The 13,656-nt window shown below is 38.5% G+C and overlaps 1 protein-coding gene across 2 annotated transcripts; it reads left to right on the top strand.

Moving 5' to 3' along the window:
- Positions 1-6,646: 6,646 nt before the first annotated feature.
- LOC132698440 (uncharacterized) lies at positions 6,647-9,117 on the top strand. Of its 2 annotated transcripts, none has more exons than XM_060664490.1 (2): positions 6,647-6,805; positions 8,895-9,117. In XM_060664490.1, the coding sequence occupies exons 1-2, from the start codon at positions 6,685-6,687 to the stop codon at positions 9,080-9,082; spliced, it is 309 nt and encodes a 102-aa protein (XP_060520473.1). In that variant the 5' UTR covers positions 6,647-6,684; the 3' UTR covers positions 9,083-9,117. The 2 variants fall into 2 exon arrangements, with proteins under 2 accessions (XP_060520473.1, XP_060520471.1); XM_060664488.1 differs by having other exon boundaries at positions 8,892-9,117.
- Positions 9,118-13,656: the final 4,539 nt, after the last annotated feature.

Below are 13,656 nucleotides of genomic sequence, written 5' to 3'. Positions count from 1 at the left end.
TTCTCTATTCCAAGCTGCTTGGATGATTTGGTGCACTCTATCTAAGAATATAATTCAATTTAACCTTCATTGAAAATGTTCTAGCATTTCTATTGTTTTTGTTAAATGAAGTAAAAGTTATTTAGGCATTTTCATTTCAAATTTAAACATTTTTTAAGAAATATATTGCCGATAAATGAAACAAATGGCAACGTCGCAGTTAGGAACTATTACAACAGCGTTGTTGTATGAGTGCACAGATCAAAAGTCCAGAATTTGATTTCTAACGTTATAATTCCTGAAAATACTTTTATACTAACTATAAGCAGGTTTTAATAATTCATTTACTAAATTTATTTATTTATTTTCCTTATTTATTTCAAAGCAATTAGGTTTTTACGACATAGTTAACAAAATACGGCCTGACGACGCACAGTGGAGCATTGTGCGTTCATTATCATGGTTTATTATTAAAATAATTCAACAATATGTACAAATTTAATGAAGTCTGAGGGCGAGCTCGTGAGCTTCCGACACTGTAGATCATCAGCTATTGATTGCTAAGTTGGAATCCTACGGAATGAGGGCTACTTGTTCGAGACTTTTGCGATCATACCTATCAAGACGCCAAGAATATATGCCAATTGTCTTACCAAGTGCTTTAATAGGGAAGTTATTGGCCACTATGACGACGATACTTACATAGTATTATCTCGTGTATTGTAAAAATAATAAGACAGTCCTGGATTGACTTGATTATGGTAGTATAATTTGGTCGCTTTTTTATACTAATGATATACTACAGTTGACTGAAAAAATAAAAAAAAATCTTCATTTTGCCAAATATATTCTAAACGGAGAACCTGTTACTTATGTCAACAACTTAGAATGTTATACAATTTTAACACTGCACAACAGAATAACTGTTATATTTAGAAATATAAAAGCATTGTTTGCAAAATAACTAGCATATGTATTTCGGAATGCTGCTAATGTGATCGAATTATTTTAATTGAACGATTTCCTGAGCATATTCTTTCTGATGAAGTATTTTTTAAAGCATATTCTAAGTAGTACTAGTCAGATTCTATGTTAATTAAAAGGAAATTAGAACTTCCTATTGGGCCTTGAGCCTGTAAGTTGATTTAATAATAATGAAAATAATGAGAAGGAATAATGTTTCTGATTGTAAATTGCTTAAAACTCCATCTACTTCGACCCATCGGACTGTTCAACGCTTACTCCTTCAAAACCCAACAGAATATTAGTCTAGAAAACTGTAGGAAAGATCCCATTTCGAAATCAACGTTGTCAAATTTTTTGAATTATATGTTTTGTGAAAATTTTTGTGATTCTGTTCATAATGATTGTGAGCGCTGTGATTTGAAAAAAAAGCTTTTTTAGGAAACGAATAAAGAACAGACCGGACTTTAAAAATAAGAATTAAATTACTAAAATTTGTCTCAGAATAGAAATTTGTGATGCTTGATATCTTCAACTTTTTATTACATTACCACTACCCTAGTTCTTTCTATTTTATGTAGTTTTATGTGAGACACAATGTATTGGTATTCAAGTTAGGCGCCCCGCGGGCGTCCAAGCACTTAGGCCACCAGATGGGCCTTTGTGCCCTCTGACCGCTCTAGAGGATGACCAGAATGCCACCCCTCCTATAGAAGGTCAGCAACTCATTTAGCCCAATACCGTGCACTGAGTCCGGATCGATCAGGGCCGTTCCGAAGGCTCCAAATAATGCCCATGTCAAAGCAGAGCACTCGATAAGCAAATGGTACGGGGTCTCCTCTCCTTTAATGCACCACGTGTCTCCGGGTCTACTCCGATGCCCAGCAAGCAAAGATGCCTACTAAGTCTTCAATGTGCGCACTGACTTCAGCGCCATAAGTGCAACCCCACTATCAGAGCAGAAGAATACTCTTCTGCTTCAGTGGTTCAGCAGGAGCACCTCTCTGGCCGCCATCAATACAGCGAAAATTTCAACCTGAAATACAGTGCAGTACTGACCCAGAGGGACCAGTAAGCTTGATCCCGTTGTCTCGCAGTACGCTCCAGCTCCGGCCAAATCTCTCATTCTGGACCCGTCCGTGTACGAGACAAGTCTATCCCAGGAGCCAACTCTGCCCTCTCTCCACTGTTCCCTTGATGGGAAGAGAAGAAGGTCATCTCCGAGATCATGACGTCACTCGGCATGCCCATGGTACCGCGATCCCCGGGCCAGCCCACTAAAATGTCGTACGGGCCCCGATTGAAGGTCTCTCTCTCCAGAGCCCGGAGCTCGCTAGCCTGACAGTTGTCCTGGCCGCCTCCATCCGCACCCGATCCGCCAAAGAGGGCAAACCCACCAGAGCATCTAGGGCTCTCGTGGGTGCCGTCCTCATGGCGCCCGTTATCCGGAGGCAAGCCAATTTCTGCAGTTTGTCAGGAACTAGCCTTGCTCCTGCTCTTTTGGTCCCCGGCCACCATGCCACTGCCCCATGCATGAGCATAGGCACCACCATGGTACCGTAGATCCACTGCATGATCTTTGGCCCCAGGCCCCAAGTGACCTCTACCGCTCTCCGGCACGCCCACAGAGCTCCAAAGGCCGACCTGGTTCTTGATCTTATATGTTCCTGGAAGGTCAACTTGGAGTTTAACCATACTCCCAAATACTTGACGCTTCTGCTTGCAGAAAGACGCACCCCATCCATCGAAATGTTGAGGTTACGCTCCACCTTCCTTTTCCTGGTAAAGATGACCGTCTCCACCTTGCCAGGATTGACAGCTAACTTGCTGTCCCGGCACCATTGTGTCCATCCCCTGTGTCATTATCAAAAGGTCGTCTGCATATGCCTGAGCATAGACCCCGTGTTTTTCCCTCAGAATATGCAATATCTCGTTCACCACTAGGTCCACAGGAAGGGGGACAAGACCCCACCCTGTGGACAGCCCTGTGATGAGCCGATGGAGACCTGCTCCCCACCCAGTGTTGCCTCAACCCTCCGGTCGGTTAGCATGGAGCGGATCCATTTTACAATGGCGGTCCTCACTCTAGTACGCTCCACAGATCGCATACAGGGCTGTATTATTGAAGGCCCCTTCGATGTCAGCGAAAACGCACACCGACAGCCGTCCCGAGCCTATATCCTCCTCCAACCTGGAAGTCTCTCTAGAGTTTTCATAATGAAGCTAGTGAGGCAAACGGGCCGGTATGACTTCAGGTTCGTCTAGTTGTTCTTCCCTACCTTGGGGATGATCATTATCCTGCTGTGTCTCTACAGCTCGAGCACGTATTTCCTCGCAATGGAGGCTCTGAACAGATCCATCAGCGGGCTGGTCAGGAGACCTCCGTCCTTTTCCAGCAGAGCCGGAAATCCTCCATCCCCTTCCGCCGACTTCAAAGGGCCCTAGCTGTCAATAGTCCACCTCAGTCTACTATGGGTAACCGCCCTCATTGCCGTGGCGTAGTCGCATCTAGACGAACTCCGGCTTCAGCATTCTCCCCTGTATCCAGATCGGCGGACCCTGGGAAGTGCGTGGTCAACAACTGTTGTAGTTTGCCCGCTGGTCTTGCGTGTAGGCACCGCCGGTCTTGAGTACCCTAAGAAGCCTAGCTGTGTCCGGGTATTCATTACTCCATCGCAGTAGCCCCTCCAAGCCTTCCTCCGTGATGCCCGTAGTTCCTACGGACCTCCCTATAGAGATCCCAGTTCGCACCTAGCTGGTTGCTCTTCGCTGTATTGAACAGCCTCTGCACCCTCCTCCTGAGACGCTCCAGGGAAGAGCTCAGTTCAGCTATTCTCGAAAGCCCGTATCACAGCGGAGCTGACGCGGTCGGCGGCCTCGTCAATTTCCTCTAATTTCCTGTGTTTTCTTGGTAAACCCCCTAAGCGCAAAGCGAGCTCCTCCCTATAGAGTTTCCAGTTTGTTGTCCGGTGGTTCCTAAATCTAATGGGTTCCCGAACACCCATTTCCAACCCAAAGGTGATGTATCTATGATCCGACATAGAGTCCTCCCCACAGACACACCACCCAGTTATTTCCGGGAACAGATCCCTGGTACCGACCCGTCGTGTACACAGAGGAAGATTCGCCTCCTCACAGTAGGAGACCAAGTAACTGATCTCCTTCGGAGGACAGCTGCGGTCGCCTGGAAAGTACGCAGAGGCGACGACTACCTCTATCACGCCGTCCCGGGTGGGGAATCTGGCCAGATTTGGAACCTGGTTCCTGGACGCCTTGTCCCACAGGAAAAAGGCTTCCAGCCCATGGTTATTATGCAGGCCCTGGGGTCGCCACTATGCAGCATCGGCATGTGAGGGTCTTGATGCTAGCCTCAGCCAGAGGTAGCACCTCCCTACGCTTCCGCTTCCTGACTGGTGAGTGGCAATCTAGGGCATTCGGAGCTGGCAGGCAGCGGACCAGTGCCTCGTTTGAGACACCCGTCCCCAGGCGCGGAATCCAGATCGCCGCCCTTCTGAGCTTCAATCCTTTTGGATTTTTTTTTATCAACCGATTTAAAGCCAGTTGGCACCATGAAGCCCTTAGCCACGACACGACAGCTAGACAAGGTGAGCTCTGGTCCACGACTGGTTATTTATTCTCACCCACCCGGGATCGTGAGAGCCTGGGCTCCCCTATCCGCTACCCGGAGACGCGCCTCATGGATTGCTCAACCACAGAGCAATGGTTCTAAACAAAAGGCCCCACAAAAAATTAACTCTTAGCGAATCATGTAAATATTAGACAGTGTAGATAAACTCGAAAGTATCTGTAAAACTTCAGGAAATTTTTGAGAACCTGGATACACAATTTTTCATTTCATTTTTAAAGGTTTGTGGCGAGAAAATTGTAAGTTTCGCGCTGTGGTGCCGCAAATTGGCTCACCTAAAAAACCGTGATGTGAGTGATTGTGACAGTTATATAGTCAAGAAAAATAAGCACCGAGCAGAACAATTTTCAAATCTTTTCCCGTTATAAAGCAGTGGACCCAAAAAGCGCAAATGGATATTCTCTAGAAGAGAACTTTTAATATTTTAATGCAGAGTTATGTCCTTGCCCCCTAGCTGCACAGCAATGTTAAAGAGAATTATGGGTTGAGCCTATTTGCGGCACAGAAAAATTACAGTCTCACACTTTCAGAATTTCAAAGGAGACATTGCAGATTCGCTGTAAATCATAGATCTAGAAAATTACTTAAGATATTATCTATGAAAAGATCATTTTTTCTTTTATTTCCAGATTGACATTGCCTTCTCAGTTGCCTATGAAAATTCTGATGGTTTGGTGACTGGCTGGGAACTAAGTTGTGGAAAAAAATTAAAATGTGAAGAGTTTATTACAAAATTAAAAAAAATAAATAAATTACAAAAATTTAACCAAGACGTGATTCAAAGTAAGTGTAAGTGAAATAAGCTGTCCGAATATAGAGTATTCTTTGTTTCGATTTTTTTCTTCATTTTACTTTTATAAGCCCGCCATGTACTTCTGAGGGAACGTACAAAGGTACCTCTGGGGAGTGGGTCATGGTACAATGGAGTAAACTTAAGACAAGCGTCGGTTTTCGGCTTAGTTTTCGGGCATAACATAAATTTTAAGGCAAAACGATGTTATTTTATTTTTCGGTGGACGCCATTATGCAGCAGTGCTGTGAGCATTGCATCGATATTTTGCACCTACGGGCGAAACAATAGAAAAATACATAACAGAAAAACGACAAACAATAAAGGACAGAATCTAAGACTCTCAGCAATCATTTCTATACGTAGCAAAAACCACTCAGGAAATTGAAGAACGGATAAGTGTTTTAAAATCTAGAAATACAGCAATCCAACCGTTCCGTTTTGCAATAGGTGGCGACATAACGAATATTTAAGGAAATATTTACCCATTTCGGTGGTATCAAATACAAATTTTTTAATATAATTAGAACTGTAGATATTTGCTTTATTTTTTTTTATATTTTTAGCATTATTTTTCAGGAAGAATGTGTTCTGCTCGTTTATTGAAATCTATTTTTATAAAATGAAGCCTTGCGCTACCTTTATCAAAATCCATGGTTTCTGCAACCTTTTAGAATGTAAATAAAGTGAGATTGAAAGGTTTAAGGGTATTTCTTTCTAGTTGAACAAAGTTTTAAAAGGTTTTTTCACGATCGATCTTGAGTTTGGTTTCCTCGAAAAACACAAATGGGTTGTTTTTAGGTCTTAAACATTTCGGAGAATAGTTTTCAGTTTTCAATATTACAACCTATTATTTTTACTCTATTACTTTACATTTTGTATATTATTATTTTGAAAACTTTCAAATTGACACACTGTGCCTTGGTTATTTTCAACTTTTTTACAGGAATTACTGAGATGTTATGTTTTCATTATCTAAATCAACAACTTTAAAATAGTCCGGTTTGACGAAGTAGCCTGAAACGGTGCACACAAAAAATCGGTTTGAGTTTTTTATTATTTTTATGTGATAATCACAAAATTGCGTTTGTTTTCCTAGTTGTAGAAAGGTATAAATCTACCACGACGACCATTTTTCACTTTAACGAACGGCATAATTTTTCCTGCGGCACTTAATTAGCGTAAAATATAGGTAGCTCGGGAAAAAAATCTCCAAAAAGCGTAGACAGCTCGATAACCTGAACATCTATAAAAACATGGGCTCTTTCTTAGAAATAAATAAAACTCGTCATTTTTGAGCAACAGCATGAAGGCAATCGCCATAATTTTGACGGCAGCATTCATAGTGGCCGTGTATTCGGAGAACTATACGGATAACTCAGAAAACATAATTGCTTCGAGCAATATCTTCATCGAAGACGAGCCAGGTGAGCAGGTCGACTTTTGAAAATGATAGATTTTGGTTGTTCAAAAATCGATGACAAAAAAAATTCCTGCTGGAGGTGTCCGGAGAAGTTCATAGAAGATATGTTTAAGCGAATAACGTTATTTCCTATTGAATATGAGTTTTTTGAATTTTAATAATATTAATACTCGACAATAAGACTCTCAATAGTAGTTTGTCATTGTGTCAATGAAATCGTAATGGTTGCAATTATTAATTATGCAACAAGTAAGTAAAGTAAAAATATGCCATTTCCATTGCGGCTCCCTCGCTGAGAAATATTTTAAAGACGTGCTCTGGCAAACAATTACGCGCTAAACAGTGGTTTAAAAAAATGTTGCAAATTGCGATGTGGGTGTAATTTTGTCCAATTTTGGTTTCAAACTTGTATTTATTGTTATTTTTATTTATTGCTTTCATTTATTAGCTATACAGTAGTAGCGTTAATGTATTGACCTTGGTGCTGTGCAAATGAGAATAAGAATAAGCAAATGCGCAATCGGCATTTCGTTAATATTTGTGGCATTACCTCAGCTAGCAACATCGTAGGCCGCAGCTGAGTGTGTATACATAACGTAATGGGAAGTCTCTAAATTTTTAAAAGAATTTAAAAACAAAACCCTTTCAAGAAAAAAATTGAAGCTATAGGCATCAGCTGCAATCGTTATAAATTTATTGTAAGAAGTTGCAAATATTGCGCCGCAGATAAAAGACTTATTTTTGTCCAATAAAGTAAACATATTGGCACCCCGGATTATAGTATTTAGCTGGTTGTTATAAATAAAACTAAAAAGACATATTGGAAAAACAAAACGGATGTTTACCCTTCACTTCCATCGCTTTGATTGCCGTTTTTAACAAGTTATGATATTTATTATTTTGAACAAATTTTTGCCATATTTTGATTACTTCATTCATTATTTAAAGCACGTAATCTATTTTGGCCCTTTTTTATATCTTTGATTGCAGAGCTTTTGCGATGGAAAGCTTTGGCTAGCTACACTTTTTTTTCATTGAAAAAAAAAAACTAACCAATTTTTAGAAATTATGTATTTAATCTAGCACTAATGTCAAATTTTGCTGTTGTTACTTCTACCTTTTTAGAAAGTTTCAATTTTGATTGTAGAACAAATAAACAATTTTATATTTAGTTTTTTTTCATCATGCTTTATCTTTCAAATGAAAATTCGTCATATACTAGGTGTTTCATGAACGTTCCGCCAATTTGTAGTTTAATATGAAATACTAAAGCATTTATTCATTTTTGGTTAGTTTTTGTCAGTTATTTTTGATAGATTTGAGGTTTTATCAAATAATGCGGACCGAAGTAATAAATGAGCAAACTATCTCAGGGAATGATTTCAGAAACAATTATGAAGTAGAAATATCGTAAATTATTTTGAATTTATATTTTGAAAGCATTAACTTTCGTGGGCGAATCAAATCAATTTCTGGCTTATATTTCGTTCATAAATGTTTATTCATTCAGGTATATTAAACCGATTCAGAAATAATAAAAAAAACATTTTTTGGAACTCTTTAAACTTTTTTTTTCTGACAAATGCTTATTAACCAAAGTAAAGCAATTTTTTAATATTATATTTACTCTACAAATTAGAAAAAAGCTTTTTGAAACATCCGGCGTAAAATGATAATAGTAATATTTTCGGAGCCTTCGTATAAACAAATATAATAATAATAATTAGACATTCATTATTATTAATTTTACAAAATATTTCAACCAAAAGAATAACCCCCCGTGATATCAGCATCCCAGCTACGATGAGTGCTGTTAAGGATGCAGAAATCAATAAGAATATTGCATTGGTTCATTTTACTAATGTACTGGAATAACAGAGCACCGGAGACGCAGAACAAGTAGTATGGCATAGTAATTTTTTTTTGCTTTTTAATAAAATACGAAACTTTATTTCTAAGGTATGATATTGCAAGTCAAACCTTTCTTGAATATTTCTTCCGAATGGTTAAAATATTTCTCCTTCTATACGAACGTTAATTTGTGCTTTCTAGAGTCTGATTTTTTTTTTGCTTGTGTTTTTCACGACAAGAAGAAAAATGTAGGCACCACGAAGAGCGTCGGTGCGCTCCTCCTCTCAGGAAGGATTGCTGGAATAAATTCTTGTGGCCCATCATATTTGATCCGCCGCGATGCATCTTGAAGAGCTGCGTGTGCGTAGATGGGTACGTCAAGGCCACGCTGTTCAACAGGACCTGCATTCGAGCCGACCAATGCAGTTAATATTGACATGAATTGATGTAAAATATAAAAATTAATCGAATGCAATGACTCATTTCTATACCTTTTCCTACAAGTACAATTGGGGCCAATAGCACTAAGAGACTTGGGCTGATACGCGGGCCTCCAGCAACTACCCTTAATGCAGAATTTGTCTGTAGGTCAGCTAAAAAAGTCAGAGGCCATGGAAGCTACCATTTTGATTAGAGTGAAGTTAATTGGCATTCAGATCGCTTTACTACTACTTGTGTCATCAGACCATAACAAGTGAACTTTTTGAAATTTGGGTGAACAATTCTCTTCCTCCAAATAATAGACTATGATAATGCTAGCCAAAGCAGTATCAACGATTAGCGGCATAACAACTATTTGAAGTTATAAGAATTAAATCGTATTTCGTAGACAATATACATTTAAATTAGCACCTTATCACTGCGATTTGAATCCTGTGGAAATGGTATCCTCCGAATTAAAAAGTTAAAGTTAAACGTAATAATTAAAATTCAAAATTGTCCGCTCATGTAATTGATATAATGGAAAATGGAAATTCGGTGTGGATTATTACCAGAAAGGAGTTGGAAAGTGGAAAATAAATCTATGATATAAAATTGAACTTAAGTTTTTCAAAATAATTCCGAACGCCTAAACCACCGATTGGATAGAGTTCGTTCTAACCGCAACCACAATACATGTTTGCAACATTTTACCAAGGAGTTTTAATGTTGCAATTATTGGGAACAACGTTAAGTTGTCATATCTGGGGGTGATAATGTAAAACTTGGTTAATGATTTTCACAGCTGGCAGAAATATAATATTTAAGGAAGTACCATATTCTCGTCCTATGCAATCACTGACAAATTTCGTGATCTCAAAATATGAAAATACAGCTCCGCATAAAAGTTACATGGGCATCCGACTTCTATGTTCTATGTAAAAGTGGCTTTAAGCAAGAACCAGGTTCAGCCGATTCAAATCGCTCGTCACAACAACATTTAAGAATTGACTAATAACATAAGATATTCAATTGCAATGTTTTCTTATTTTAGAATTTCTCTACGTATAAAGCATTTTCGATGTACGCGTGCGAATATTTTAACCTCAATTAAACTACGGGTTAAGTGCTTGTTTTCTGATGCTCGGCTCCAACATTGCAAAAACCTACTTTCCTCTGGTGCTCGTCCACTTGACTACCGAGTCGACAATTATACCAGTAAGGTTCGCACTTACAAGGCAGATGCAACTATGCAAGTAATATCGGCAATATACATGGTGTCCAGAAAGGGATGGAAGCGTACCCGGGAAACCATAGTGCTTTTTGCATACGCGCTTATTATCGCAATGGTCATTCGATCGTGTCAGGTCAACGTTTATATCGTGCAGACTTTAATGTACGGAAGGCACCGAAAGACGATACCATCCGAAGATGGATTCGAATGTTTGAAAATACCAGTTCGACTGTGAAAATTCACCATCCAGGTCGCCCACGCTCTGTTCGAACCCAACAAGCGATTGAACCAGTGAGAATTTCTGTGCATCAAAATCCTTCTCAAGCAGTTCGCAAACGAGGTCAAGGCGTTAACATTAAAAAATCGTCGTTGCACACTATTTTGAAGAAAGACTTACATCTTACAGCCTACAAAATTCAGCTAATGCAGGAACTGAAACCTACCGACTATCCTCGTTGACTCAGTTTTGCAAATGAACTGCAAGACCGGCGAGGGCGACCACTTACGGTAAATAGTGAGCGGTATTGCGTTATGTTACGGAACTTTTTGGCTTCACAATTACAGGAGTTTGAGTTTAATGGGGAGACATGGTTTCAACAAGATGGGGCAACTTGCCACACTTCAAACTAATCGCTTGCGGTTGTCACTCAACTTTTCCCAGAAAAAGTGATCTCTCGTCGAGGAACCATCAACTTCGGTCACCGAGTAGCGTATTCGCGTTGCGTTGTTGATGCACGGAGTAGGTTATTTTTATGCTTTTTTTGTCATTATTTATATCGATTGATTTTTTTTTCGCTACCCCCGTTAGCGCAACTTTTGCCTACCATTATTAAGAATTGTATACTAAGTGTTTATCCGTTTGTTTCATTATGTCGCTTCGTTCATTTATCTTAACTCTAAAATATTGTTTTGAGGAACTATGTGGTAGACTCTAATTTTGTAAGTATTTCTCACGATTGTTTTAATTGTCTGTTATATAGTTTGACCTGTTGTTTTCATTAAATTTTAGTTCACTCCTGAAGAAGTCAACAAATAAATTGACGAAAGAAGACGACAGAAGTTTAGCAAGGAACAATAATAGAAGAATTTTCCTCTTACGTTGCAGAAAATCCAGATTGACACCTAGACACATTCAAGATAGTGGAAAGAAGATACATGGACTTTTGCTTGTTTAAAGTTTAAAAAAAGGTTAATAATGACAATCCCATTATTAAATAGAAGAATAATGGCAATCCCATTATTGAAAAAAAAGAGAGGTTAATAATGGCAATCCCATCATTAAGTAGAAGAATAATGGCACTCCCACTATTAAAAAAAAGGGGGTTAATAATGGCAATCCCATTATTAAGTAGAAGAATAATGGCAATCCCATTATTGAAAAAAAAAAGGTTAATAATGGCAATCCCATTATTAAGTAGAAGAATAATGGCAATCTCATTATTGAAAAAAAAAGAGGTTAATAATGGCAATCCCATTATTAAAAAAAAAGAGGTTAATAATGGCTATCCCATTATTAAGTAGAAGAATAATGGCAATCCCATTATTGAAAAAAAAAATTAAATCATGTTACAATAGCAATCAGACAACGGGGTTGCTATTGTAACATGATTTAATTTTTTTTTTCAATAATAGGATTGCCATTATTCCTCTACTTAATAATGGGATTGCCATTATTAATCTCACTCTTTTTTTTAATAATGGCATTGCCATTATTAACCTCTTTTTTTTTAATAGTGGGATTGCCACTATTCTTCTACTTAATGATGGGATTGCCATTATTTACCTCTTTTTTTTTTAATCATGGGATTGCCATTATTCTCCTACTTAATAATGTGATTGCCGTTATTAACCTCTGTTTTTTTAATAATGGGATTGCCATTATTCTTCTACTTAATAATGGGATTGCCATTATTAACATCTTTTTTTTAATAATGGGATTGCCATTATTCTCTTACTTAATAATGGGATTGCCATTATTAACCTCTTTTTTTTTAATAACTGGATTGCCATTATTCTTCTACTTAATAATTCTTCTACTTAATAATGGGATTGCCATTATTAACCTCTTTTTTTTTTCAATAATGGGATTGCCATTATTCTTCTACTTAATAATGGGATTGCCATTATTGTTCTACTTAATAATGGGATTGCCATTATTAACGTCTCTATTTTTTCAATAATAGGATTGCCATTATTTTTCTACTTAATAATGGGATTGCCATTATTAACCTTTTTTTTTTAAACTTTAAATAAGCAATGAAAAAGTAAATAATCGTACGTTACCGACTTTTTGTGAATTCGTAGACGGCCATGCACGCAGTTGTTCATGAGCAGCTACGCCGTCCCTGTTCTTGTAACGCATATCAGTCATTAGGCACTGCACGTACTCTGTGTTTCGGTTTCAATTTTCCTCTGCCGGCTAGCTGAGCAACTTCAACAGCCACAAGGACCTAAAGTCTCTGCAACGGCTTTGTCTGGATCAACAAAGTTATCGTTCGGTGACGCGTCTAATAGGAGCTGCTGATTAACCAGCAATCTCTGCTTTCTTCTATGGCAGGAAGTACCACAGTCCAATTTTTTTCTCCGTAGTCAAAGTTGTTTTCATAGTTCATTCATAGTTCAAAGCAAGCGCATTAGTGGCTAGCGAGTGCATAAACTACATCTTCCAGGTTCTGCATGGCCTCCTCAATGCTTATTGAAGCGCCAGTTTTTATTCTGGTGTACCAACTGTGATGTGTTTTGATCCTTCTTCAATTTGCATTCAATAGAAGGCGGATTTCATATCTAGTGTAGTGAAGTATTTTGCATGGCAGAGAGCATTGATCTGATCTTGAATAGGCGGAAGCGGGTATCTTGCTCTGACGACTCTGTTATTGACATCACGTAGGTCCACGCACATTCGAACTTCACCATTCTTTTTTGATACTAGAACTATCGGGCTTTCATATTCTGAGCGACTTTCACGAATTATACCCGCACTTAAAAGGTCATTAACTATTGTCATAACTTGAAATCTTTCTTGACCTATTAGGTCGATATGCCACAGTGTCCTTTAAGTTTATTGTTATTTCATCAGTCATAATCTTGTCGGTAGTTTTATTTTTGTAAAACAATAAAAGACTTGCTATTCTTAATTTCGAGTCCTCTTTCAAGTCAGGTTGATTAATCACAACCCTATCCACACTTTTTAAAGTCATTACGTTCGAAATATTGAGCAGATTATGGTGCATTTCGAGCCCAAAATTGTTTTTTTCCATTCGTAAACAAGGTCGGCTGATGACATCCCATCCAATAATTAGGTCAATGTTCGCTGGCATAACAATATCCGGTAGGACCGCATAAGTAATATC

This window comes from Cylas formicarius, unplaced genomic scaffold (assembly GCF_029955315.1).
Source record: "Cylas formicarius isolate icCylForm1 unplaced genomic scaffold, icCylForm1.1 PGA_scaffold_2__14_contigs__length_35257938, whole genome shotgun sequence".
NCBI classification, from domain to species: domain Eukaryota; kingdom Metazoa; phylum Arthropoda; class Insecta; order Coleoptera; family Brentidae; genus Cylas; species Cylas formicarius.
This window is presented reverse-complemented; position numbering and strand designations above follow the sequence as displayed.

Bases quoted from the DNA above. Each gene is read 5' to 3' on its own strand.
- LOC132698440 (XM_060664488.1), top strand. From the start codon at position 6,685: ATGAAGGCAATCGCCATAATTTTGACGGCAGCATTCATAGTGGCCGTG. The intron at 6,806-8,891 runs GTGAGCAGGTCG...TTTCACGACAAG, and splicing joins CTTCATCGAAGACGAGCCAG to AAGAAAAATGTAGGCACCAC.